The sequence below is a fragment of the Neopelma chrysocephalum genome, unplaced genomic scaffold (assembly GCF_003984885.1).
Source record: "Neopelma chrysocephalum unplaced genomic scaffold, ASM398488v2 Primary Assembly neopelma1_103b, whole genome shotgun sequence".
Taxonomy (NCBI): Eukaryota; Metazoa; Chordata; class Aves; order Passeriformes; family Pipridae; genus Neopelma; species Neopelma chrysocephalum.
The window spans coordinates 3856916-3883929 of NW_020897767.1; the positions used below are offsets into that span (position 1 = coordinate 3856916).

Below are 27014 nucleotides of genomic sequence, written 5' to 3' on the forward strand. Positions count from 1 at the left end.
CATCATTACACTTCTGAAAATTACCAATGATTTTTTTGGAAGAAGAGGTGGTTGGGGATTTTTTTTCCCCCCTCCATTTCTTCTCTCCTTCCCCTCCCTCCCTTCATTTTATTTTGACCTGTGGAAATCTGACTTGAAATAATCACCAGATAATACTGACAGAACAATCAATTTGGTTCTTAGAGACATAATTGTGAAAAAAAACCTTTTACTTTTCAAAATAGGTGCTGTACACTGCAGGGATGCTTGGTACCTCCTTCTACAGATGCCCATGATCTTTAAAAGAAGCATTTAGGTCTTGAGGTTATTTAAAGATTCCCAATTTTTTTACTTGTCTTTTAGACTTTATTTAGCTATGCAAGATATCACCATATTCAGTATTTTTTATAATAAACATGTCTAGTCAAAGAAAGCATTAATGAAGCAATTCCCCAAATAAAACAGCCCATCATATCTGAGTTGCAGCAGAGAGAAAGTGTGGTCTTTGTAGTTTAATCAAGATCACAAGACTTGTTTTGAGCGTCTGTCATCTTTAATTTTACGGCACTTCATTTCAGAGTGGGACTGCCAGGGTCACATGCAATTAAAACACAGGCAAGATTTGTCTTGTGAAATCTTAACATAAAAAGTAATGTGTTACTCTATTTTAACTTTTCTACTGAACTCTGTGAACTCACTAATTACTTTTCCCCCTCTTGTCACCTTTTTGATATGACATGTATTTTATAAAGGAGATAGAAGTTTGGGATTTTTTTTTCTATCATGCATATGATTGAGGATAACAAAATTAAACCGGAGAAAAAAGGAAATGTATTTTTCAGAAATACATTTTTAGAAATATCTGAGCATTACTGCTTCAATTACAAAGGGACTGGAGGATCAAATTCGAGGAAATAACTATTAATCTGCTTAACTAGGGCAGGTAGAAGCGTAATAGCAGACCAGGGATTTTAGTGAGGCCAATCACACAGACTGGAGTTTATTCTCTTGAGAGGGGTGACAGGGGAAGGGTAAAGGGACTTTAATGTGGTGGGCCCTGAGAAGCACGAAAAGCTGGTATCCGTGCAGCTTCTTTATAGCTTTAGCCCAGTTGTTGCATCGTAGTGATCAGTAAATTGCATGGACCCTTATTAACCTTATTGATAAGGAGCTTAGGGAAGTCCCATTCAGTCCAGAATATATTCTTCTTTTTGTTCTCCTGTCTGTCTCGGTCTGCAATCCCAGTCTCTTTGTACAGAAATCCTTTATGTTGCACCTCAAAATTCTGTGCAAGTACTCTGCTCATTTAACTTGGAGCAAGGGAACTGTAGAGCAGAAAGGGTTGGAGTACACATGGGGCCACGGGCCCATTTAAATATAGCTGGGACACCTGGAGAATGTTTGAAAAATTTCTTTTAAAGAATCTTTTATATTGTTCTTCTTTCAGTGCAGCTGGGGTCTGTGGGGATCAGGGGATTATTTTTGATACCTGTCTAAAAGAGTTATGTCTACACTGATTTCCATCCCTTGCTACTAATTAACCTTATTGTATACAGGAAACAGTCTATTTAATACCTGCATTCTTTCTGTAATGCCAAGTAAAATGAAATCTAGTGTGAAATCTAGTTAGCATTTGCCTTTTTGAAGTCATTTTTGAGTTTCCAGTCCGGGTGACTGTGACCTCAAAACTGAAAGCTATAAAAATGGTCCCGATTTTGTCTCAATGGGAGATTCTTGGAGATTCCCTGTTCACCTGGACTTGCACGTGTAGTAAATTGCCCATCTTGGTGCTTAACAGTGTTTTTCCAGGAACCAACTATTTCTGGGTCACTCATAGCCCTGCAAAGCACATATGTTCCTCCTAAGTAAAGGAGTCTCCTCCTTACTGCTGGAAAGATCACACTTCGACTGTTTCAGTGTATAGAGACTTATAAAAAATTTAAATACCAATGGTAAAAACAGATACATTAAGGAGAACAAGGAATGATGATTTAAAAATGTCACCAACAACCGCAGAGGATGGTGAGGGGTAGCTGAGAAGAACTTAAGCTGTAAAATAGAGGGCAAAAATATGGATGATGTACCATATTTTAAAGGATCTTTAAAGCCTGCTGAAAAACACTGATTTTGATTGCATCTGCTTCAACATGCAGATAGAGGAGTTGTTACTGTACAGCATGGTTTCTGAAAGGAATGTTCACTAAAATGGATTTTCTCATGTGCTTGATGAGGAAGTGACATCCTAGGATGTCACTAAGTTGAACCTGTGGCCTTGCTTTCTCTGCAGGTCTCCAACTGCACCCCCGATGAAGTGGGGACCAAAAGCGGGGTCAGATTTTACAGAAGCTTGGTTCTGTTCCTAAAAGACAACTCAGGTCAGGTTGCTGGGTCACTCTCTTGAGGACAGACCAGCTGCATGATCTTGGGACTCTTTAACAAAAAAAGTCCTGAAGAAAGGTACATAATTTAGTACTAAATTTCCTTCACTTAATACCAAATGATGATATCAAGAACAAAGCTAATCAAAACAAAGGACAACAAGAAAAAAACTACCTTTTTAATACTGACTGTGCACCACCACTGACAGCATAGATACTAAACAAAGGTTGGAAGTGTTCACTTGATTTATTTGTTAGTATTAAAGCTCAGTGGAAGCATCAAAAGAATAAGACATTGATATCATTAGTTATAATCTATTTGGGAGGAAGGAGAAGCATTGTTTTCATTCCTGCTGGGACTTTTCAGGTAGCTTGGCTGTTGGAAATGTGGCTTGATGGCAGAAATATAGGCTTACGGGCTTGAAGTACTGGGTGTATGTGGGTGTCCATCCCCATGGCCAAATAGCCACAGTGGGAATTCAAGATTCAGTTTAAGGACCCTGAAAGGTCCCCCTGGATCCCTCTGTAAAACTGTTCTTCAAGGAACAGGAGAGAATTTTTTTCATTTGCTGTTTTCCTTCCATTTCCTGTATTTTACACTTATTTTGGTCAATAAAGCAACGTTCATTTATGCTTTACATCATTCTCCAGAAAACACATTTCTTGCAGTGCAGCCTTTCCAAAAACAACAGAAATAATCTGACTTAACTATAAAAGATTTTATTATTAGTTTTTTTTCTTCTGCCTTTCCTACTAAGCTCCTCTGCAAAACAGCTAGAAATTTTCATTTTCAAAACATTAGTACAGCAAATTGCCATCTTTCTGTGCATGGCATTCTCTATGTACTCATCATCTGAATGATTCCAGATCACTCTCCGGCAGCGTGAATCACAGCATGCCCTCATGCCTGCCTCTTTTTCAATTATATCTAAGAGGAAGACTGCTGGAGACCCATTTTTTCATCTTGCACAGGACCCCAAAAGTGCCAGATCTCATTTCCATATAATATTATGACAGTATGATAAAATGGATGTTAACAGGACACTGACTAATATGATCCGTAGAGAAATGATAGAACAATACAATATCGGACAGATTGTATTCCTAATGTGCATTTTATGGACACAAAATTCCTTCAATAAACAGGGTTCTAAGATTTAATCCTTATATCCTATGATCCTACTTAGTGCTTAAGACATTCTGCAGCACTAGTGAAATTTTCGCGTTCTTAAACGAAATATATATTTTTATTTTAGCACAGAGCTGCCTATATCACTCCCAATTTACTAATGAAACTTGGCATTCAAATGACTCATCAGCACGTACTGCAAGGCATAAAAATAGATTAATGTGGCATACGTTTCTTTACCCATAAAAACGCACCTTCATATAATCTCGGCGCTGTCTTATTCAACAGAAAGTATGTCATTTCCTTCCCCTAGCAGGTCGAATTAAAAATGAGCTAAATGTGTGAGAAAGCCATTACTGCACTAATGAAAAGCTCGATACCGTTTGAATTTTTCATCATGGGATATTTGTTCTGTAGCACAGAGCACTAATATTTACTGTCACCGGTACAGTGTGCGCGGTAATTAACTTACAGTCATCAACGTGGTGGATGTTAAGCAAAGACGTTCCTGTGCGAGCTCGGATCTCTTTTACAACTCTTTCATAGAATCAGAGTGGTTTGGGTTGGAAAGGACCTTAAAGCTCATCCAGTGCCATGGACAGGGACACCTTCCACTAGCCCAGGTTGCTTCAAGCCCCGTCCAACCTGACTTTGGACACTTCCAGGGATGGGGCAGCCACAGCTTCTCTGGGCAACTGTGCCAGGGCCTCACCACCCTCACAGTCAAGAATTTCTTCCTAATATCCAACCTAACATGAGACAGCCCTTCAAGACTTTGTAGTTTTGCTTGAAGTGGAGAGAAAAAGGGTTAAAAGGACTTTGACATCTGATATAAGCTCTGTATCTGCCTCTCTATGTGCTACTACGACCAGAAGGATGGTAAAAGGCACCTCAGGGCCTTACTGGTTAACCAGTGACTGTAGAAGGGACATCAGTACCACAGTGGCTGCTTTTATTCTAGAAGATGGGCTGAAGTTGCAAAATGATGCACTAGCCAAAATCATTATCCTCATTCAGAACATGGACACTGATCTCACCTGCTTCATGTGTGATGGCAGGATGGTGCTGAGGGTGCTCTTATTTGTTCCCAGAGTGGCTGGCTACATCCCTCTCTTTCTCACCTCTTCCCTTATTAATAACTTCAGAAGGATATGATGTGAAACTAATAAAATAAACTTAGAAACAGATGGAATTCTGGCTATGGTAACATATTCTTCTCTGTTGTCCATGCAGGAGATGTGCTCATGTGAAGTATGAGCTTCAGGGGCAGGACTAGCTTTTCCATCAAACTCCAGTCTAAGGTTTTCGGGAGACTTCTTTCCATAAGCACAGTCTCTCTGGAGGGCAGCAGAAAATCTGGAATGTGCCAAATTTCCCAAGTGGTCCAGCTTTTTCTTGCCAAACTGTCTATCCATTTTGACAGTGTCCTCCCCTTCTCCTTTTCCTCCCACCATTTGGTGGCACCGGCCACATCTGGGCCCATTTTTGACACAACCTGGCCACGGGTTCCTGGAGATAATTGTCAGACACATCTGTTACTGTGCACGTGTACCTGTGTTTTCACAGCAATGCCTGGTACAAGTTTAAATAAGTAAATCAGAGACGTGTTCAGAGCTGTCTAAATCTCAGGAACCTCTGGCACGTTTATGATCAGATGAACTTCTGACAAATCCCACAACTTCATCACCATTAGGTGGGCACAGAAAGCCCCGAGACCTGACTGTGAGGCGTCTGTCACCTCCACTTCTGGAGTCAGCAAGTCCAAAAGGAACAGTTTCTAACAGCAGAATGATTTGCCTCCCCACCACATTATGCTTGGCAAGTGGCCTGAGACAGATGTACACTTGCTTCTTAATTAGAGAGCTTTTTCCCATCTATCCAGTGAGTTATCCCGGTCTCTTTCACAGCAGTGTCCATAGAAAAGGCAAGAAGCCTGACTTGTGACCCCTGTAGAGTGCAGAGTGCACTCGAATTAAGGCAGAAAAAGGCCTCCCAACCTGATATGCAAGTGATGGATTCCTTCTGCACTCGGGCACCTTTGGGGGCAAATGTTCCAATTCTTTTATGAATGGATCCCCAACTGTACAGATAAGAAAAGGATTAAAAAAAATCTAATGCCTGGCTGTGTAGAAACTATTTGGAATACAAAGCAATTAAAGTCTTGCGTGAGTAAATAGGAATTTCTGCATCCTGGAAAGGTTTCTTACTGCCTGAGCAGAGCCTGCAGACCCTTCGGCCACGGATCTCAAGGTTCACCTCTCTTCACTACCTGTTCTAAAATGTTTTCCTAGCAAGTGTCTGCTGCTGATCTTAGGGAAAAATGACACTGCTTCTGAGGTGGAGCCATTGTATTTCTCTGCATGTATCAAGATCAGAGTTTTTTCTAGCAGCATCTGTTTTCCGCAGCAAAGACTCTATTTATACAGGTAGGTTACCAGAAGACAAGATGTAAGTGTTTTATAATAGCATGGGTCACATATATTGGCAGAAAATGGAATAGGAAAATTACTTCAGGCTCTTTCTGCCTTCACAGAATAGAATCATAGAATGGTTTGCATTGGAAAGGATCTTAAAGATCATATAGTTCCAACAGCCCATGCCATAGTGCATCCCATGTCTCTGTTCCCCCCTCCGATGTTTGCCCAGCTTTTTAAAAGCCATTTGGGAAGAAAAATTAGTTTACTGAGGGCCTATACTCTAGGAACAGCATTCCCAAAGAGGTTCAGATTGTCTGAAACACAGGCTTTGGGTGAGGAAAAATTATACCATAGCAAATGGAGTAAATATTATGATTCCCTGGACATATTCACTTGGTATAGGCCAAACCAGAAGATCTGGAAACACACTCAGATTGAAGGTACCTAGAGGAGCAAAGACACATCTCTCTCCTTTTTCAATTGCTTAGACTCCTACTTGACAGAAGAAGGCTGATTTAAATTAGGAAAAACTTAGTTTGTTGTGGCAGAGCTGCTCTGTTTCTTCCAGAACGTGAAAAAAGTGGCCGTGTCCTCCCTCTCATTCTTTCTTACACCCTGTCCATTCAATCCTTCCACCCAATCTCAGACAATCAGTAACTTGTAAATACCCAATCTTTTCCATCAATGCTTATGCTGAGTCTGCTTAAAGCCACTTAAAAGACCCATCTTTTTAATCTGTCAGTTTGAGCTGATATGCTTTATGATGGACTCTTGAAAACCAGGGGTCTTTGTCCCCATGCCAGGGATGTCCTGATGGTAAAAAAGCACCTAGGGCAGGAGAACAGAGACTCAGAAAATGCACCAGGTCTCAATTCATCCTCGTGTGTTTCGGGGAGGATGTTGAATTGTCCAGTTAAGGAAATGTTTTGATTTTCCAACCCATTCCTTTTTTTTTTCCCTCCTCCCTTTGTTTTGGGAAATGAGAAAAATATATAAAAGCAAGTTATTAATAAAACATCTATTATGCCCATGGGACAGAGGTCCTTCCGTATTGTTCAGATGGCATGTTTATTGTTGACATCTCTCTTTTCTCTGAGTATGCACAGAACCCTGAAATCCTTTTACATTTTTAATAAGATTATTTCTTTTTTTCAATCTAGTGCAAGAAAACCGCATCTACAATATGCATAATACTCTCAAAAACTGCAGCATCAGAGGGAAAGCACTGCCAATGTTTTTGGCTATCTGCACTTCAAAGGGACATGATGTGAAAAAGAATAGTACTAGAGGTCTCAGGAAGGTGTTTGTGTTTTGCATCTCGGGGTGTATTTGTTTAAGGTAGCTGCTTTGTTTTTGAGTTCTCACATTTGAAGTGAAGCACATCATAAGCACAAAAGAAAATTAGATTTGTTTTCCAACCAACAACGCTCCATAAACCTGGAATAACCAATATTATTGTGTTGTTTTTGCCTGAACTCGAGTGTCTTACGGAGCAAGGGGATTGTCAGCTTTACGTTCCTGCAGCACCACGTGGTCTGGAGTAGCATGGAATCTGTGATTCCATGAAAATGTGGATCTCCAACTGGAAAACAATGTGCAGTATCACCTGTGTGCTGCACCATCAGTCTGTGAGATGCAGCCTTAGACTGCAGCTTTCCTGTGGGAGCTGATAACCCTTCCAGGATCCTGGCCCATCCTGTAGTAAGTTCCAGACCCATATCCCTGAGCCGCCATAGGCTGCATTTTAATTTTGAAACATCAAAAGGCAAAAGCAGTCCCTGCTGGTTTCCTGTGGGTAAGCCAATAGCACAAAGACTGCAAGAGGCTCAGAAACTAAGGTAAGAGTGGTTCAGGCAGGTGCCAGATACCTTTAATCTGATCCCCACAGTGCTTATTTTTCTCCCAGGCTGAATATACACACAGCCAAAAATCTGTCACTTAGTAGACCTTTCTGGATGTTGCCAAGTGGCAAAGAGGGTTTAATTTGGGTTGAATTTGGGGGTTAGAAGACTGACTTTTACCATTCCAACATCCAGGAAATCACCACTGACCATCAATCCTACAGAACTCTGTCCATTAGAAAGAGCTACAGTGCACACATATGGATGGGGGTATAATGCTAGAGGTGGATGCAGAGCATAGGGCATCCCTCTTGTCATTGCTGTTGTTGTGCATACAAGCATACTATCATTAATCCTTTGGGAAGTCTGAAGCCTCCTAGGGTCACTCCTGCTCCCTGTACTTTGGGTTATGGCACAGGAGCAGACCTGCTGCTTCTTATCCTGCCTTCCCTCCTCCTGCTGACTGCCAGGTCTGTGTAGCTGAAACTGCTGATGGAACTTTGGAGAGCTGCAAGGTGACGTAGCCACAAGGGAGATACCAGCAGCACTGGTGTGTTCTCTGTATGAATCAGAAATAGCACCTAACTCCCCAAATTCCCTTGTGAACCTGGTCCATACACTAAGAACAGTTCAGTTCTTCAGTGCAGAGGAGAAATCAGATACAAACAAGCTACTTGACTCTTTAAAGAGCTGTAAAGAGTTCAATAATGAAAATATAAAGGATCCTGTCCCCTTGGATACCTAGAGCTTTGTTCTAAAGGGCAGAATAGATGAACAGAGCATCCAGTGAAAGACAGAGCAAGTAGTAAGGGGTGTGGTAGATCTTCTATTCAAGGGAAGGTTAAATTGATTAAGAGACAAATGAGAGCTGATGTGTTAGTGGTATATAGAAGAGTGAATTGCCAGGAGAGGTCAGTCAGATGATCCTATTTAGCCTTTCCCATAAATCAAGAGCAAGTGGAGTGCTATACAATGGTACTAAAAGCTAATGAATTTAAAAGTGATACAAGTAAAATATTTTCTTACATGGTGCATAATTAACCTGGGAAATTCATCAGATACCATTAAGATAAAGAGCCTGGTAGGATTAAAAATGGATAATAAGTGACAGAAACTACATAAAGATAGAAATGTATACAGGGTGTTAGCCATTTACTTAAAACCATTTGCTGCCTGGGGCTGCAAAGAAACATTCCCAGTGGGAAAGCCTGACATGATGTTGGACTTTTTATACCTTTTTCATTGCAGTGGGTAGGCTGGAGTCTGAGCAATGGACTGGTCAAAACATTCTCAATGCGGTTACTTTAACTTTCCAGAGCAGAGGCCACACCTCCACCTTCCCAAAATTGCAACCAAAAAATGTTCAAAAAGCTTTCGAGCTGATTCTTTGAAAGCTTATGAGCTTTGAGACAATGTAGAAATCACTGGTGGGGAGATGCTCCTTTTGTCTGCCAGACATGCAGCCAGAAAACTTATGGATAAGAGCTGAGCAGAGAAATTGTGTTTTGACACAGGCAGAGGAGAGAGAGGAGAATCACGTGAAATTTATGAGTCTGTATATTATTAACAGAAATGTGCTCTGAAATGGTGGTGTTCTGTGGGTAACTAATTGGCAAGCATTCAGAACTTGCAGTCTTTTATGGTCCCTCTTAAACTTATTAAACAAAGCCTTCAACTTCTAGTGAAGGTGAAAGGTGTTGCCCCAGGTATTTTGGAGGTGTGTGAAAAGGCTGCTTTGCTGTGAGGTGGTGGGTTCCCAGCACCTTTGAAGTATTTCTGAGAGTTTAAAAGCAAACTTCAGAAAGCCAGAAAACTTCACTGCGGCCAAGAGTTTGGAAGACAGATTTTTTCCTGTTCTGTTTCCTCTGAGGCCCCCTGGCCCTTGGGTTGCAGGGCTGGGTGCCTGCAAAAACCCAAATACCTGATTATATGAGTGAATTCAAGGTGCAGAATATAAAGTTTATGTGAGGGTGGTGAGGCACTGGCACAAGTTGCCCAGGGTGGTTGTGAACTCCCTGTCCCTGGAATTGTTCAAGGCCAGGTTGGATGGCACTTGGAGCAACCTGGGATAGTGAAAGGTGTCCCTGCCCATGGCAGGAAGTTGAAATGAGATTATTTTTAAGGTCCCTTCCAACCCAAACTATTCTATGATCCTATTAAAAAAAAAAAAAAAAAAGAAAAAAAAACAAGAATAAGCACTAAAATGGAATGTTCTCTTTTGACACAACTGGCTCTGTGCCTCAGTTTCTCACACCATTGATGTGCAGTGGTGTTACATCCCCAATCTCATGTCTTGAGTCTTGAATGCATTTAATTTATTTAAATTTCATTGTATGTTTTGTGTGAAAAACTGAAATGATGGCTCGTGTTTTCTATCCAATATGCAACCAGATCTTTGTAAAGCTCTGTAAGGAAAAATGGGCATTAATTCTCACAGTATTTCAGGTATGTTTGGAAGTATTGCTGAGTGTAAAAATAGCGTGGAGTATGTAATTAATGATAGAGGACATTCGTGTGCTGTGATCACACATGGTGCATTGGCACAGGGATGAGATTGCTGCTTTAGTAGCATTCTAAAGCATTACTTGAGCAGTGAAGGTTTGGGGTATGGCCTGACCTCCACAGGCCACTTGTTTGTCCCTTGTTCCTTAAGGAAAATTAGTTTCTTTTTTAATCTGGATTGGGTGCTAGGAAAGGTTCCTATCTTCTGCAGAAGAAGAGTTGCCCTGGGGTCCATTTATGCATCCTACAAAAATCAGGACTTGTGACTGAGACCCGTGCCTCTGATTATGCTGACTTCCCTGTGCTCCACGTTTTCCTTCCGAAGCAGGAATGCCATGCAGGGGAACCTGCTGTGCCGTGATAATGTGTGCATTCCCCGAGGCTCTACTTTCAGCCTCTTCTGAGAATTAGCCATGTAAAATCTATACTCTGCCTGATTACACTGGTGATTGTGGGTCCCAACTTACTTTCCAGCTTTCTTCCCAGCTCTACCCATGGTCTATATACCATGTGGAAATAGATTAGCTGAACTTCTTGAGTGCCTTGGGCCGAATGGCAGCCTTGGGCTCTGTTGCAGCATGAGGTGCTTACAAAACCAGGCTGAATGTTACCTGAACTGTAGCTGTCCTGCCAGAGAATTAAAGTACTGTTAGAATGTATGGTGCTTTTACATATATATATTTATGTGCGTGCATAAATAAAAAGAGGGATGAAGATCTGTTCAGGGGAGTTTATACCTCCTCGTTCAGCTGCAGCTCAGGAAGTCAGTCCGCCTTTCTCATTTTTTTTCGTTCAGAAATTCTATTTTGCCATTGAATTTCTTGAGTTAAAAACTGACTATTTTTCTCCCAGGAGTTTAGGATTCAATAAATTGATTTTTTTACTTTTATGTTCATGAGAAATCTTTCTAGCTGGAAATGCCCTTTTGGTTCCATTAGAGGTCTCTTTCTGGTATCTCCTTTTACTTTAATCCCGGTTGCTTCATGCTCGTGTTTCTCAGACAAGTTTGAATAGAAGATACTCTTCATAGGGAGATGCACATAAATGCAGTGATTCTTGGACATATTTTCTCTGCTGCATTCTCAGCCTTCATTTTTCTGATCATTTACTGTTAATAGCTCCTTGCTTAAAATATCTGTGGCCTTTCTCAAAGTGATGCTAGCTCCTGAAAGAAAAGGTCTTCTGCAAGTCTAATTTTGACTTGCTAAAAATTTAGCAAAGTTTGAGCAGTATTTCTACCAAGTGATAGCAAATGCTCTAATAAGTAACAATTGGGGGAGCAATCAGTGAATTGCTCGTGGTGATGGAGGCCAAACTTGGACACTTTTGGGATTTAGAAACGTTTGTGTCCAGCAACAACAGAGTATTGGAGCCCCGTGTTGTGAGCTTGGTTAAGAAAATCAAGCTACCTGAGCGGGAGGTAAAAGAAATCCTGCTGCAGTTAAGGCTTGAAAATTTATTTTTATTTTTGTGTTGTTTTTTTTTTTTTTCACTCTTACCATCTTTGTCCTTCTGCTGATGGTTTCTGCTGATGGTTGGAGCTGTGGGGCTGGCTCTTTGATTAATGGTTGAGTAATTTTTCCCATTAAATTAATGTAGATATTAAAGGATACAGGGAGAAGATTGGCCTCTTGGGGAAGGAAGCAGCTTGGTAGCAAGGCATGACCATTCCTTTCTGTTGTCAGGATGAGAAGGGATAGATGTCTGCTATAGGCCCTGGACAGAAACTCTCCTCTGGCGAGAGACACTTGTGTCCTCCCAAATTGACTGCCATGTTCAGGCTGCTTTTACAAAGCATTTAGCAGAGCAGTCAGCACTTTTGTACAGCATTCGTGTAAGGAACCCTTCAAACCCAAAGAAAGGCTCGTGTGTCCAAAAGTTTCCTTGATTTTTTTCCCCCCCTTGAACCAAACCAGTAGATCTCGAGAAAGATACGGGTTCATTTCATAAGCCTTGTCTTGCTTGTAAAAACAAGACAAGAGGATTCTCCATGCTCCAAAGAAAGCTTAAAAGAAGATTAATTAATTAATTAAGAATCTTTTCTTCTGAGTGCAACAGGCTCCAAGTAACAAGTGAACTTTTCATTTCCAGTAATAGCAGAAATTACTTCAATAGCATGATTGTGAGCACCCGTGGGGCCATAATGTGAATGGTCTTTATTAAGGAATAGACTGAACTTCTGACTATCTTTCTTCCAGTCATTTCCACAGGCTATAAACAGCGCCTGGTTTGTTGCTATTAAAAGAGTCTACAGACAGGGATGCTGAAAAGCATTACTGTTTAAGTACTCATGGCCTGACATTAACATGAAAAATATTTTCTCGAACATAAAGTGAATTTGGGTTCTCCAGAACATTGTAGTTTTTTTCAGAAATGATTGCGTTGAATATTTGTGAAACGAGGGAGATTTTATTTGGTTTTCTTGTGTTTTTCATTTTAATTACTGGTCACTACCCCTCTGTTTTGCTGGATTTTTTTCAGACACGTGTGAAGTCAAAAAAACATCTCGGGGCCAATTTTTATGTTTTCTTGGTGTTATTTTTCTGCCTCTGTTAGTACCTGATGAAAGAGCCTGGTCTTAGTTAACGATCAGGCCTTGTTATATGTTTGTTCCCATAAAGGACCACTCTGAGGAGTGACCTTTCCTCAGTAACATGGTATTTTGCACGACTGTGCTGAGTAAAAACTGAGGCAATCCATGATCTGCCGAGGTGATATTGAAGACATATCTCTCACGCACAGCAGACCTATGCATTAATCCTATGTTTTGGGGTCTTTAATTGCTTTAAATATTTGCTTCTAGATCTGTGTTTCACACATCTTATTTACATGGTTTATTTTTCATTTTATGAACAAATCGATAACCAGACAGACTCTTTACCACACTGGATTAGTTTTATTTATTCTCTTTGAACTTGATTAAAAAGCTGTCAAACATAAGTCTACATTTTATCAGCAGAATACTTTTACAAAACAGGGTAGGAGATGTGTATAGCTGGAAACATATATTTCAAAATGAAACAATATTTGATATATTCTAGACAGTTACCCTTTTGTTTATCCATGACAACTGAAACTAACCATCAAATGCATAAATTGATTCAAGTCTAGCCAAGTAATCCTAAGGGCATATGAAAAGGCTTTTTTTTAAAGTTCTTTCTAGATGAATTTAATGTAGTTCACCAATAAAGCATCCTCAGGAGCACAATACAAATGCTACAGAACATGAGATAGCTGGGGAAAGCGGGCAGATGTACAGTGTGATGAAGAATCAAAATGGATGTTACATTAAAATGAGCAGTCATGCAATGTCTTCATTTCATGTACTGCATTTAAGTAAAAATGCCAAAGTTCCAATTCCATTTTTAATTTCTTTTAGGCACTGTTATGCAAATAGTGACATTCTCATCTTGTTTGTGCTAGTTTATTTTATTTGTTTTAAAGCATTGCATGTAATTTTTTTTCCAACTCTTGGGGTAGATAGATTGATTATTCATCATGCCTTTAATTTTCAACATATATCAAAGAGAAAGGTAAATTATACTCAGATTAGCTGTGAATGATCTGATATCACTGCTTTAATTCATTGCTTTTAATATACATATTTTAATCCATTTTCCACAAACCTCCTCAATTATTATTTGTCTTTCTGTGCCATTGCATATGTTGGTAAACAGCATTTTCTATGGTCTTGGGCCATATGCTGTATGCTCAGCTTGCAGAAAAAGTGACACTTGGAGTGCTAGCATAATGAAACTCTCAAAGGGTTAATGCAGAATACATATAGGCAAATGTTGACAATATTTTTTATTCCAATGTTTGAAAATTAGACACAAAATCATCATTAAGTTTGCACAAAATGAGGCATCTGTCACTTGAAAGAAAAAGAAATATTTCAGAAATATGTTTACAGAAATGTAAAAATATTAGGCATCAAGACAGATGTGAACGTTTTCAATAACAGGCCCTGTCTGTCAGTCTTCCTCCGAGCCGAAGATCTTGCTGTACTCACTCAACATAAGTTCAACTATCTGATTTTGGTACAGCATGTGGACTGCCATGTTCCCTGTCTCCTTTTCAGGTCTAAGGAGTGTTGGTCCAAACACAATTCCTAAGCTTTGTGTTGACATAAGATTCACGGATTCCTTGGCTGCTATCCTGTTGACGAAAGGAAAGAATTGGTTAAAAAAGAAGGATGTCAGAGGAGTCACTGTTGCTCTTGAAGTACATAGAGGCACTTTTTAACTGATTCTCCTAGCAGGGATGTTTGTTTGGTTAACTTATCAAAGAGAAAGAAAATGGGGAGGCAAGAGAAAGTTCTGCCAATGTGGCAAACAAGGAAAGGAGAGTTTTTGTTGTGCAAGGAAGAAGATTCCCTGCTTCCCTTAACATGGTCTCCAGCACTGAAAGAGTTGTGGAAACCAAAAGAAAGCCCCTTAATATAGAGCTCATATGAAACACATTCCTTCTGCTAATTTAAATCCAATAAAGTGAGTATGGTCTGAAATGGATTGTGAAATTTATGTAACTAAAGACTTTTGCATGCCTTATCCTGACACAAAGTTTCTTGGAAGACACAGAGACCACATACCTTAATGAGATGACTTAGAAAATAATGGTAAGGATTATAACCTTTGATATCTTTATTACCCACAAAATTACAAGAGAAGGACTATTATTATTAAAAGTTGATCTCGTGTCTGTATTAAGAACTTAATATTCCTGTGGAAATGGCATTAAGGATGGAGAAGTCTGGTCTAAGAACAGTATGGGTTTAATGGATGGAGTTTAGATAGGCAGTTTCACATAAATCTCTGCGGTGGTGAGTACAAACTAAGTAGAAATCCATTTGCCTCAACCCTCCAGAATACCTAATGTATCCTAGGTTGGAAAGACTAGTAAATGAAGATACATATTTTATAAATAAATTGCACAGCTCTACCAAGGAATGAGAATGAAGTGTAACTTTAATATGTAAATGTTTTAATTTATGGATGCTTCCTTAACCTGCTAGTTTCAACTTAAGTATTCCAAGTGGTTTGTTGAAGCCAAGTGTTGCTTTTCTCCTCCTCCTCTTCCATTGTCACTCATTCACCTTTTTATATTCAGGGCAGCAATTTAAAAACCATCACAGCCTGTCTCTGTTTTCCCATACCTGTTGCTGATTTTACAGCAAGCTACACTATAAAGGAAAGAAACTTCATGACACATAATGGCTTCAGGCACTTAAAAAAGGGTTCCTTTCTTGTTACTGGGTGGGTCATACAGCAAAAAGCATCGTCTTGTGGATTTGTGCCAATCTTGTCGTTCACCACATTCCTTGAGCATCAACACTCGTGTTTTTTTCCTGTATATAAATAGGAAGAATTACTTAGTTCTGCCTCGTGCTAGTAACCGTGGTGTCCATTGCACAAAACACTCTCCATATGGCACTAGTCAGATTGGCTTAACTATTAGTTTCTTAAAATATAGCATCTTCATTAAATTTTTAAAAAATTAATTATCTCTCCTCTGTGGTAATATTAATATATCATCTCTTCTCTTAGGAGTTCAAAAAGTCTAAAAAGTTAGTAGTTTTGTTGCCAAATGACTGTGTGGGCTTCTGATGGATGTCACACATCTTTATCACAATTAAAAATGTTGCAGAGGTGACAAGGTTTTTTTGCTTGATGCCACTTAATGCAGAAGCACGTACATCAATCTTGGGACCTCTCTGTGACAAAGACTTGATTTCTGTTGAGCTTGTTACATGGTAAAAGTTGGAAACCTCATAAAGTATTTGGTGATGACATCAGGATGGGGAGACGTGTGTTCACCAGGGGAAAATAATTCAGCAGTTGTATCTTGTGTCACTTTGGAGATCATCAATTTAGCATCACTGCAATGAGTGGGTGTTGATAACGGGCAGCAGTGATGGAGCTGGAGGAGAAGCACCTTTCAGGGAGAAGGAGGCAGTGGACCATGGGTGAGCAGAGTCAGGGGAAAGAAAGGAGGTGGAGGAGCTCAGTTTACTGAAGGAACAGGAGGGGACTGACTTCCTTTTTCTGTTAAATGTGGAGCAGGATGTTGGGACCCTGCGTTCCCGATGTGGACACAGAAAATGGAAGATCCATGGCTAACCCTCCTGTCCTTGTTTGCCACCATTTTGAAGGAGAATAATTTTCCTTGTTTCTCCCAGAGATTCCATCCCTCGCATCAAATCCTGGCAAAGTCCACTTTTCTCAGCAATCAGGAGGGGAGGGTATGGCATGAAGGGATGGAGGATGTGCATGGTGTGTGATGGTGATGGAGAGGGTGGCTATCTGTTGTGCTTCACCAGTATGTGACGTGGCACTAAGAATATTTGCATAGATTTGGGGTGTCTATAGCTTAAGACCAGAATAAGAATTATTTTATTGAGAAAATTTCTTGAAAAATCTTGATGTATTCATACAATTTTACTTGTTTTGATGACCATAATAATGAAAAAAAAAGCATAAACCAAGCAAACTTAGAGACAAATAGTTAAATAATTTGTGGTGAAATACAACTACTGGAGGGAAAGAAGGAAGGAATTCAATCCAGCCTGTAATTATAAGTTTGGGAACTTACGTCTTTTTGAGTTACAAATATTTACCAGTGAAATTCTATAACTAATATTTTTTTCATCTGTTCACAAAAGAAGTCAAAGCAAATCAGTATCAAATATGCACACTTAAAGCTATTACTATAGCTGCTAAATGAAATTGAGTTGTTAAAAGAGAAAATCCTGAAAAAATGGGCAAGAATTCCTTTTTTGGCAAGAAAAAGAGTAGAAAGAGTGATACACCATTTTCGACATAAAAAGTGAAAGGAAATGCCAGAGGTACTTTTTGTCAAGTCCATATGAAAGGAGCAATGATCCATCAATTTAAGATTATTTTAGAAACAATCCATAATCCAGTGCCACAGATGTTGGAACCATATCAAGAAATTGTTGGGCGTTATGCTGCACAAGATTATTTTTTTCCCCGAAATAACTGAGCTTCAAGAAATGGCTTCAGTCCTTAAAGATCACAAGTCAGGAGGTATACAGAAAATACAGTTCTCATTATTAATAGTAATGAAATTAATGATGTATTAAAACAGCAGAAGTGTCTGATAGGAGGGCTCTAGTGTCAATGGCAGATATATAAGGAAAAATACTTGAAATTTATGCTTTGGCTGTTGCCAAGGCAACTGCAAGCTGGAAAGCGTGTGATGGAGAACAGGGCAACTCTACAGCTAAGAGGGTCATTGTATGGTGAGTTTGGCTCTCTAGTTCCATTAAACTGACACTTTTCAAACTCTCTAAATAAAATCATTATTAATTTTGACATTTGGAAGGCACACTGGATTATTACTTCAAACACACTGGGTGTTAGGAAATGTTCTTCATCTATTTTTACTCCACAGTAACTGCTATATAACTACTGTACATAAAAAATGGAGAAGTCAGTGTACTTAGGGAGGAAATCCCCATTGGAAAGGGCACTGTTTTATTTTAGGCTGGAGAGTGTTGGAGAGTAGAGCTGTCCTCTGCCAGCTCATTGAGAACTGCTCAATTTTGTTTTCTTGGCCTTTTCCAGCCTGTGAGGATTTAATTTTACTCAATGTCAGGGGCATTTCTACCCTCAGCAGAAGTGGTTTCATCCATGCCTAATACTCTACTACTGTTTTAAATTATATTTAAGGGTAACTTTTCAACAAGACAATCCTACCACTCTTCATGAACTGGTAATATAGATTATGACTGAAGGACAACACATTAAAAAATGAGGGATCAGAAGAGTAAGAATGGATCTCTTGGTATAATATTATGGCCCAGACTGGCACGTGTAGGAAATGCCATCTTCTGAATTCAGTGGAGGACAGAAGGATAGAAGTAGGTTTTGATCTTATCAGAATCCTGTCTACCAGCATTATGCACAATATTTGAGTTCATTAAGGAAGTCTCTGCCATTAGGGACAGAAACCAAGACTTAAACAAAAGTTCAAGAGACATTAAAGATAAATGGAAATAAAGAAAATTCTCTAGAAATGAGAAAAAAAGATGTGTTCATGGCATCTGCCCTCTTGATATAGCAACTAACCTTACAGAATTAGAAGCCAACTCCTCTGTGAGTGGGTTATTCCAGGACAGCCCCTTTGGGAGTGTTTTGTGCCTCTGCTGAACTGTGCTAGTGACCACTGTCATGGTCAGAGCTGCTCATCCCGATGGATGACAGGAATGATTTGATATGTGAGTTCCTATGAGCTGCCTTAATAGGTCAAAGTCTGCGCATCCCATTGATTCACTTTGCCAATAATTATCCTCAAATTAGCCAATATCTGTTTCCTATCTATACTCAGGCATATGCAAATGTAATGTTTTAGCTTAAGGACTTGGCCCTGGGAAGGGCTCAGCTGCCTTCAGCTCTCCCCAACAATAATTCTGCTAACAGGCCTTTTCACTGCACTGTTACAGGCCAGTTTTTATGCAGCAGTTTTCTGACTTTTGCTACTGCAGAGCTCCCAATCAATTTGAACGTGTTAAAATTTGTCTCTTATGATGAACACTTTCCAGCTCAACATTTTGCCCTCCTCTCCCTCCCGAATGCTGGTTCACAGGAGTTAAAAAATAACAGGTATTACATACTTTGCTTTAGTGACAAGACATTTGGGAAGGAATCATCCAACCTTGAAATAAAATCTTTATTGAAAGCAATTCTACATCCATGCCCGTCAGATACATTGTATGATCAGAGGAGGTGTCCCAGGGGAAAGCTCAGCGCCGTAGACAGGGTTGATTACTTGGACCTCCTGTCAGTTCTTAACTCACTGACAATGGCTGAGACACTCAGCACAACTTTGTTTTCTTTATTTGGAAGTAAAGTTAATATACTTACCTTAACTGTGCCAAATGTAGTGGAAAATAACCTGATAATAAAACGTACCGTCCTAGCAAGTGATAATGCCTGTGTGTGTGTATAAGCACATTTTGGCAGGGCTTTTTGCAGATGGGTTTTTCAGTGTTAGGAAGGAAGCATGAGTACAACATGATCCACAGATAATCTATCAGGTTTTCTCTCAGTGTATTTCCTTTCCATTTAAAGCCTGTTACATACTTTCCTGAGATACAACATATCACCACAATGTCATTTTCTGTTGGGAATTTATTTCAGTTCAGCTACAGTAGTTGTTTTTTGGAAAGAACTTGAGTGGATTTTCGTGCTGAAAAGTGAACTACAGCTTTGAGAGTCCTCTTAAAGCACAAACAACAATAGAGGTCTTATAACAGGTCAAAACCTTGCAGAGATATCCATATCCAGCTGGATACACCAGCTTAGGAGAGAAATACACCCATTGTGAAGGAAGAGTGCCTGTGCACTACTTAACTCCACCTTGGGAAACTTATGGAAGTAATTGGTGGTAAGTGAGCCCCTGATACCACAAACTCTATTTGTGTCAACTGTTCAATTCCTTGCACTGCTGCATAGACAAATTTAAAATTTAGTATTAAATTCAGATTCTTGATATTTTATGAATGCAAGCTAAACCTCATTACTATTTATGTCCTGGCTTTATAGGTGATTTGCTCAGTTGCATTACAGTGGTATTCACCAGCTGATGAAGCTCAGCAAATGCAAACATCATCAGCTGAATCCTCGGCTTGTTGTTTGTGGGATCTCTGTTCCGTCTTAGGAGGGGGGAGCTTGGTGTGTATGTAACTGTGACCTGAGGTTTGTGCTTATAAAGGATCTCCAAAACACTACAATGTCTGTCCTTTTCAAAGTGTGCCATGTGGTTTCCTCTGCAACAAATAAACACAATCCAGGGATCACAGTGGACTAATGCAGTTTTAAGCTACTTGTATTTGCCTGTGTAAAACACGAAGGTATTTTAAATCCCTGTTTGTTCCATAGGTTGAATTCGAAACAATAGCTAGGCTGGTAATAGAGAAACCAGGTCATGGCGTATGATATGTTACAAGTGGGGTCAGAAATAGTTCAGACATACTTAAGAGCTTGCTTTTGCTGAAAATAGCCTCGATGGCTCCTGGCCTACAGAAACTCCATAGGCTTCCTGTGCTCTGCAGCTGTGGGTTCGTATTACCGCTCTTTGGGAAAAATCCCTTCTCTTCAGTTGCTCTGGGATACGAGAACGAGCACTTGATGCTGTCTTCTGCTGCAGACTAGCCTTTAAATCTGACCATTGGATGGCTATATATAGCACCTGGACAGCTGACAGGGCCCCGGTGGAGAATGGGCTTCCTCAGGGGATCCCCCGCATATCTCACAGCACGAGCCCTTCCCTGGATGAACTGCCTTGGAGTGCAGCCCTAAATGAAAATAATAACTAAACTAACTCCGAACATTGCTTCACAGTTGGCTGAATAGACTCTGAGAAGCTGAAGAAAGGCATTTATTCTGGCTTAGCCTGGTTTAATAAGAGAACAGTTAAAAATAAAGTGTTCTCAGCATTGGGTGAACTTTGCTATCCGTATGACGTCCCTGCAGAAGAGCACACGTGCTCTTGCCTTTGCACACACCTCACACAGTGCCTCTCTGGTAAAGAATGTCTTTATCTTCTGGGTGGCTGAGGCCAGGAGGTAAAAACACATTTAGATATCTAAAGATACTCCAGTCTCTACTGGGGCTTTATTCAGGAATAAGCTTTGGAGAAGTCCTGCTTGTTCTGCTGCACAAGGGGAGGTGAACTGAGGAGCTGTGACCAGGGTAACAGTATATCCGCACCTCAGCCTTGGGATTGTTTGTTTTTCTGGACATCTCCTGTGTCAGAGAAGTCCAAAGGCAGAGGGTGCACACTGGTCCATGGACAGCAAGGATAGGAGCTCATCTCCACATTGTGGTGGCTCTGCCAAAGACCTTCGTGTGAGCAAAAATTCAGGTCCCACTCCCCCAAACCATATTGTGTCAAAGAGATGGATTCAAAATCTTTCCAAAAAATCTCCCCTATGACAAAAATTCCAGGTCTTCCTTTTGGAAAACTGACCCAAATGGGTGACCCACTAAGTTCTTCCATTTACTGACAGCCAGCACTGTGTCCTCACAGTTTGGCTTGTGTTCTAATTTTTTGTGTGTGAATGCAGACTGGTTCTGACTAGTGGTTTAAAAGGAAAGATCTGCCTAGTCCATGCTGCTATTGTGCCTGGAGTTTGCCTGTTCAGGCACAGCCTTTTGGTAGGAGTCAGCAGAAGGCCATGAACTTCCTTAAGGAGCATCCTGGACTCCTCTGGCTGCAGCTCCGTGCACAAGGCATTCATTTCTGACCATAGCAGCAAATATATCTCAAACAGCAGTGAACCTCTCTTCAAAAGCCACACAAGCACTGTGAGCATGAACCTCTCCTTGGGGAGAGGATGAGAGAGAACAAAACCCCCTGTGACAGATGTTGGGCAGATGCTAAGGCACTTCTTAGAGGAGTTTGGATAGTGGAGTGATAAAGGCACTGTGAGACTACATAGAATAATATATGTTCAGGCAGAGATACACCTCATAGAGACCTTAAATGTATTTTTGGCTGATGGTGTAGCTTTTGCCATGCTTGATATTTTTTTAAATTTATTTTTTAATTCTATTTCTGATTTTTTCTTTTCTCCAGAACAACTAGCTTATTGTAAAGACCAACCTGTCAGAGGTCCTGGATCTGTATGCTTTTGTGGTCTGTGTGGTTCAGAAGGCAACAGATAGTTTTAAATAAATAAAGCTTTAACTTTTTAAATTGCTTAAATATTTTTGTTCAAAAATGCCTGAAGCTACATTTCCTTGTAACAGTAAAAATAAAAAGCAGTTAGTAACAATCTCGCTTAAATCATGAATTGTAAATATAGAACCTTTATCATCAGCACAGCACATCCAAAAATGTCTTTGTAAAATAAATCAAATTATATGAGTTAATTGATTCCAGGCAACATCAGCAACTGCAGGTGGAAACTGAATAACAGGATGTTTATTAATGAGGGACTATTAATCAAAATTGACAATATCAATTCCTGTTTCTTTTATTTGAATTCTACCTGCAAAATCCATGGACATACTCGCTGAATTTTAAAATAAAAATTTAAAAGTAAAGAAAACGCTGACACTTGGGATTTTAGCTTTAGATGTAGGGCTATTTGTTTAAACAGCGAAAGGATATCCTAAATCCAATTTGACAGGCAATGCCAAAGATGCCAGTGGTAATTAATTAGCACTTAATTTAGACCACAGAACAACAGGATATGGAATTGGTGCTCAGTGCCATTTCCCCTTAGGCTTCATCTCATGAGGGTCAGGAGTATGGCTGTTGCATTGAAGGTCAGTAAATAAATTGGGGGAACACATTGACACTGGACTTTTCATGATAGATATCCTTCACCCTTATTACTGCCTCTGGCTATGGCTGATGAGAAAAGGACTGCAATTGTTCTGTGAAGAATGCTGTGGTGCTACACAGGCTCGAGCTGAGCAAGGTAGTGCCCGAGCTCATGCGTCGCACAGTCGTGGTGCTGGCGGAGAGAGCTGCCCCAACTTTGCATCTGGGCTGGAAATAAACTTCTGACTGCAGCACAGAAAGCTTCAGGAACTCTGACAGGCGAGAAAATTCACTTAAAAGCAGCCCTTAAGTTTGCTAGATTTGTGAGCTTAGCTTTAGATTAAGCATAATTAAAATCAAGGGAAGATTTTAAAGTGAGGTTAGAAACTAGGTCAGCAAGGGAAAAAACACGTTTCCTTATTATCCCTCTTGTCTTTGTCTTAATAATATCTGGTACTCCTCCATAGAGCTAAAGGCTCTTAATAAAGGTGGATTAATGTTATTAGCAGCATTGTTTTCTGATGGGGACACCGAGGCTTTGATGTGCTTAATGATGGACAAACAGAAAAAGCAGAGCCACCAGTTCTGCTGGTTTGTAACTCAGTGAAAGAAGCCACTTTCTGCAGCACACCCAAAGCAGAGGGGACATGGCAAGCACACAGGAGACCCTATGGAGCCTTCTTCCCAGAGGCACATCAATTGTACTGTTTGATTCAGATTTACTGGTAAGAAAGATAGAAAGATTATGAGACTCGGTATTATAATTTAATCCTCCTGCTCCCAGTAAAATTAGGGCATCTGTCAGCCACTTCTGTGCTCCCTCTTCCAGTAATCTCTACCTGTCTTTCAAAAGAGGGGCTCAGGTGGAAGGTGTCAGCACTGCCACTGATATTCAGTGATGTTAGAGCTTTCTGAAAATACTTCTTAAAAACTCTACCCTACTGTCTCGAAGTGGTCCAGTTCCCCAAGTCCCACAGGGTGATGAACAGTGGGAACTTCAGTATTTACAGCAGGGTAGTTCTTGTTGCACGTCCCAAATGTACTTCACCAGCACAGCTTTATCCCCTTGGTCCCCAGAAGGGCTGCCTGCATTGCTGTGTTAGGAAAACACTGAGTTAGACAGCAGTCTGTGCTCAGAAAATATATTTTGGAAGCCCCAGGTTAGCAGTTATTTTAACTTTCACTTCATCACACCCTTTGCAGCGTGTCTCTGGGCAGTGAGTGAAATTTTGATTACTCTGAAAGTCACTGACAAAAATCCCAGAGACTGGGAGCCAGAATGGAGTCAGAATTTCACCTCATATAAGCTTAACTTTTCTCATTTTGGATGATATCTACTTTTACTAAGTGGAATTACTGCTTTTGATTATGTTCCATCTATAACCTCTTGCAGCTTTCAATTATAGCCCTTTTGCACTACCGTAATCCAGCTGCCAGCAAATAACTCAGCCCTGGATATGACAGGTTTACTTTCTGACTTAGAGCCCAGAAGGGGCAATTGGCTGGAATTTCAACCTGGGATGTTGAGCTGTAGACAACCTGCTCAGAAATCTTTGCTGGTGAGCCTAGAGCCGATCTTGAAAAGCTTAGTTTCACTAACAACACATTGTTTTTGTCCAGCGTCATGAATTAATTGTTCGCTTCTGAGAGACAACCAGTAATTTTTGACATTGAAATCAGAGAATGTGGCAAAGAGTTCCATGAAAGTCAGAGAACAAACTCTCATTGAAGTCATCCTTTTCTGTGAGCTCCTGTATAATGGATTCACACAATCATTTAGTTTGGAAAATATCTTTAGGATCATCAAGTCCAACCACTGTAATTACTTAATTTTTTATTTCTTTTAAAATCTTTTTTAAATAATGAAAAAAAAATATTGGCCTATAAATTGCCTCCAATATAAAATCTGCTGGTTTTAGCCTCTATTGTCACCATCTTGTTGTTTAAAATGAAAGACTTTTTACAGTGATCTATCCAAAAGAGATGATTTTGTATGGGATCTGACCTCAACCAGGATTCCTACTCTCCCAGGTTCTGTTCTGAACTCTCCACAAGCTACAACTGCAATATATATGCACTGCATTTGTATCAGATTTGAAAGATGCTTTAACATGCCTCCCAGCATCAACGATTGTTTCAGCCCTGATACTCAACACGAATAGGATGAATGTAGCTCTTAAATGCACTAGTGAGTATGTGCCATGAGTCTTTGATTTCCTTAAACTTATTTACATTTTACTCGCCCTTGAGCAATGAATTTACTGTGTCAGCATTGTCTTTTCTACTTACACTTTGTCTGTCTTGTCCTCTCACCTTAGCTTGATGTTTATTTTTTTGTGCACGTGTATAGTCCATTGCACTAAATGCAGGAACTGCCTGGAGTGGAGGATTTTACATATATTGTGTTTTTCTAAGAAGCATCCTTTGTAGTACTGCAAGTTCTGCAATATTTCCTGGATTTAAACTAGCTTTGAATTTTCTCATCAGTTCCTTTAAAGTCAAATACCCGTTCACACATGTACTGGTCTCAGATGACTCTGGTCTGTCTAAGATACTTTATAAAGTGTTTACTCTCTATACAGGCAGCTCTACCTCCCTTAGCAATTGTGTTTCTTTCATCTTTGAAGCTTCAAGTGACCAGTTATGCCAATATCTGCTTCTGCCTGACCCTGATCAAAATCCGCAGTTAGAAAAACTCTTGAGGAAACATAGACGAGTCTCGTAGACCTCCAAACCCAAATCATGTCTGACAGAGACTGAAAGATTTAGGAACAACAGGTGCAATCTTGCTGTTGATATCAAGGCATGGTCATCAGTCTTGGGACAGCTCCCTCACTAAGCAGCTTCCAGGACACCCTTTTGTAGATGCTGTATAGATCTTCCCCTAGAGCAAAAAATGTCTAACTTGAAGTGAATGGTTGTAGATGGATTTACAAGCTGAGAAAGTGCCTCTTTAAGAGTGAAATATTGTGGTTTCAGGATGTAAAGCTCTATAAAAGTAATTTAACATGAAGAGTGATGGAAACCTGTTAGTGTTTAACCCACAAAGGTTACAAAGTTCCTCCCCATAGTGGTCAGGTGAGATCCAGAATGTATTCACCAAGATTTGAAATTTTTCCTGAGTTAGAAATCTCTGGGTTGACTCTGAGTCCAGAGCAGCTGCAGTGGTTTCCATGGGTAGATGTTCTGAAGGAATGAAAACTCATTCTTCCAATGACACTTTTATGAGCCCGTTATCCAGACATGGAAACAATCTGGGCTGTCTGAGGAGGTGGTATTAAGTTGCCTGCTACTACTGCTGCCACAGCCCTGTGAAAATCCTCTCTGTGCTGAGAGTTTGAACAAGACAAACTGATGTTCCCAGTAAACTTTACTTACTGGAAAGCTTCCATATGCTATAGGTTTGTACCATAGTACCATATGCTGTGTGCTGATAGTGTATGGTGATTGCTGAGAGTGTTTGGTGAAGGTCTGGCCTTGGAAATGTGGACAGCAATGATCTGGGAAGTGGGAACAGTTTCCAGACAGATGAAGTGCTATCCTGAGGTGGTTTGGGGAGGCTGAATTTAGTGCTGACACAGAGAACATGGTGCAGACCGTTTGAGCTTTTTCCACATAGGTGCTTGGAGAGCTACAGGAGAGGGATTGGTGGGGCCTGTAAAAAACACAGAACTTTTCTGAATTCCCTTTTCTTGACTCATCTCCATGGCAAGGGGTCTTCATTTGGAAGACCACAGCAAACCTCTGGAGAGGATGTGGCAGTGCTGTCTAACGTCAGGGCTGAGGTGATGTAGGAACCCTCGGCCTGGAGGACATGACTGGTTGCATCTTGTGGACCATGGGAGGAGGCAAGCTGGCTGGAGTGAGCTGCTTCACAGATTTATGATTTTACATTGCACCATAATGCGCAATGTACGAAAAGATAAATATTTTCCATTCAGCAACATCTTGCTGTATTTTCATCTAACTCTATAATTTTAATTATAAAGTGAACATAACCTGTATCAAATTATGATTTTGTTAACATATTGAATGAGGACAAGAAAAATAAATACCAGATTTTATACTGTACAGGCACATGAAGGTATAGTAAAAAAATCTGGTTTCCTTGACCACATTGTCATAATATGCATATATAACTGCTTATTGAATCCAGGCTGTGTAGACAACAGAAAGAACACTGGCTCCATACCATCACAATGCATGCCCACAACAAAGAGGAGGAAAGAACAGGCTCTTTCATTGTGTGTTTCTAAGTATTACCAACATAAGGGCTAAAAACTACCTCTGTCTGAAGTGTATCTATACAGCCATGCATAAGTTATTAACTGGGCTCCCTCAGCACAGTTGCTGAAAATATTAATATATTCAAATTATATTCTAGCTACTGCAAAAACAGTAGATCAGAAAAATGTATTAAAATCTCTTCAGACAAAAGGAGTCATGTTATTTATAAAGTTCCTTCCCCCACCCC

The 27014-nt window shown here is 40.1% G+C and overlaps 1 protein-coding gene and 1 long non-coding RNA gene across 3 annotated transcripts in view; one reads left to right on the forward strand and one right to left on the reverse strand.

The window, feature by feature from the left end:
• LOC113973608 overlaps positions 1-27014 on the forward strand; it is a 46794-nt gene that overhangs the window by 441 nt on the left and 19339 nt on the right. Inside the window, exons 2-3 of one of the 2 annotated variants that reach the window (XR_003536276.1) lie at positions 2267-2436; positions 14328-14757. The exons of the other annotated variant lie outside the window; for it this stretch is intronic. This is a non-coding gene — a long non-coding RNA (uncharacterized LOC113973608). Of the gene's footprint in view, positions 1-2266; positions 2437-14327; positions 14758-27014 lie in introns of those variants that run through there. 2 annotated transcript variants of the gene reach the window in all.
• The window catches only part of ARHGAP15 (Rho GTPase activating protein 15), a 331210-nt gene continuing 317316 nt past the window's right edge, over positions 13121-27014 (reverse strand). Inside the window, exon 14 of the mRNA XM_027695955.1 lies at positions 13121-14404. Within this exon, the coding sequence (XP_027551756.1) occupies positions 14221-14404 (184 nt within the window). The 3' untranslated portion in view covers positions 13121-14220. The remainder of the gene's footprint in view (positions 14405-27014) is intronic.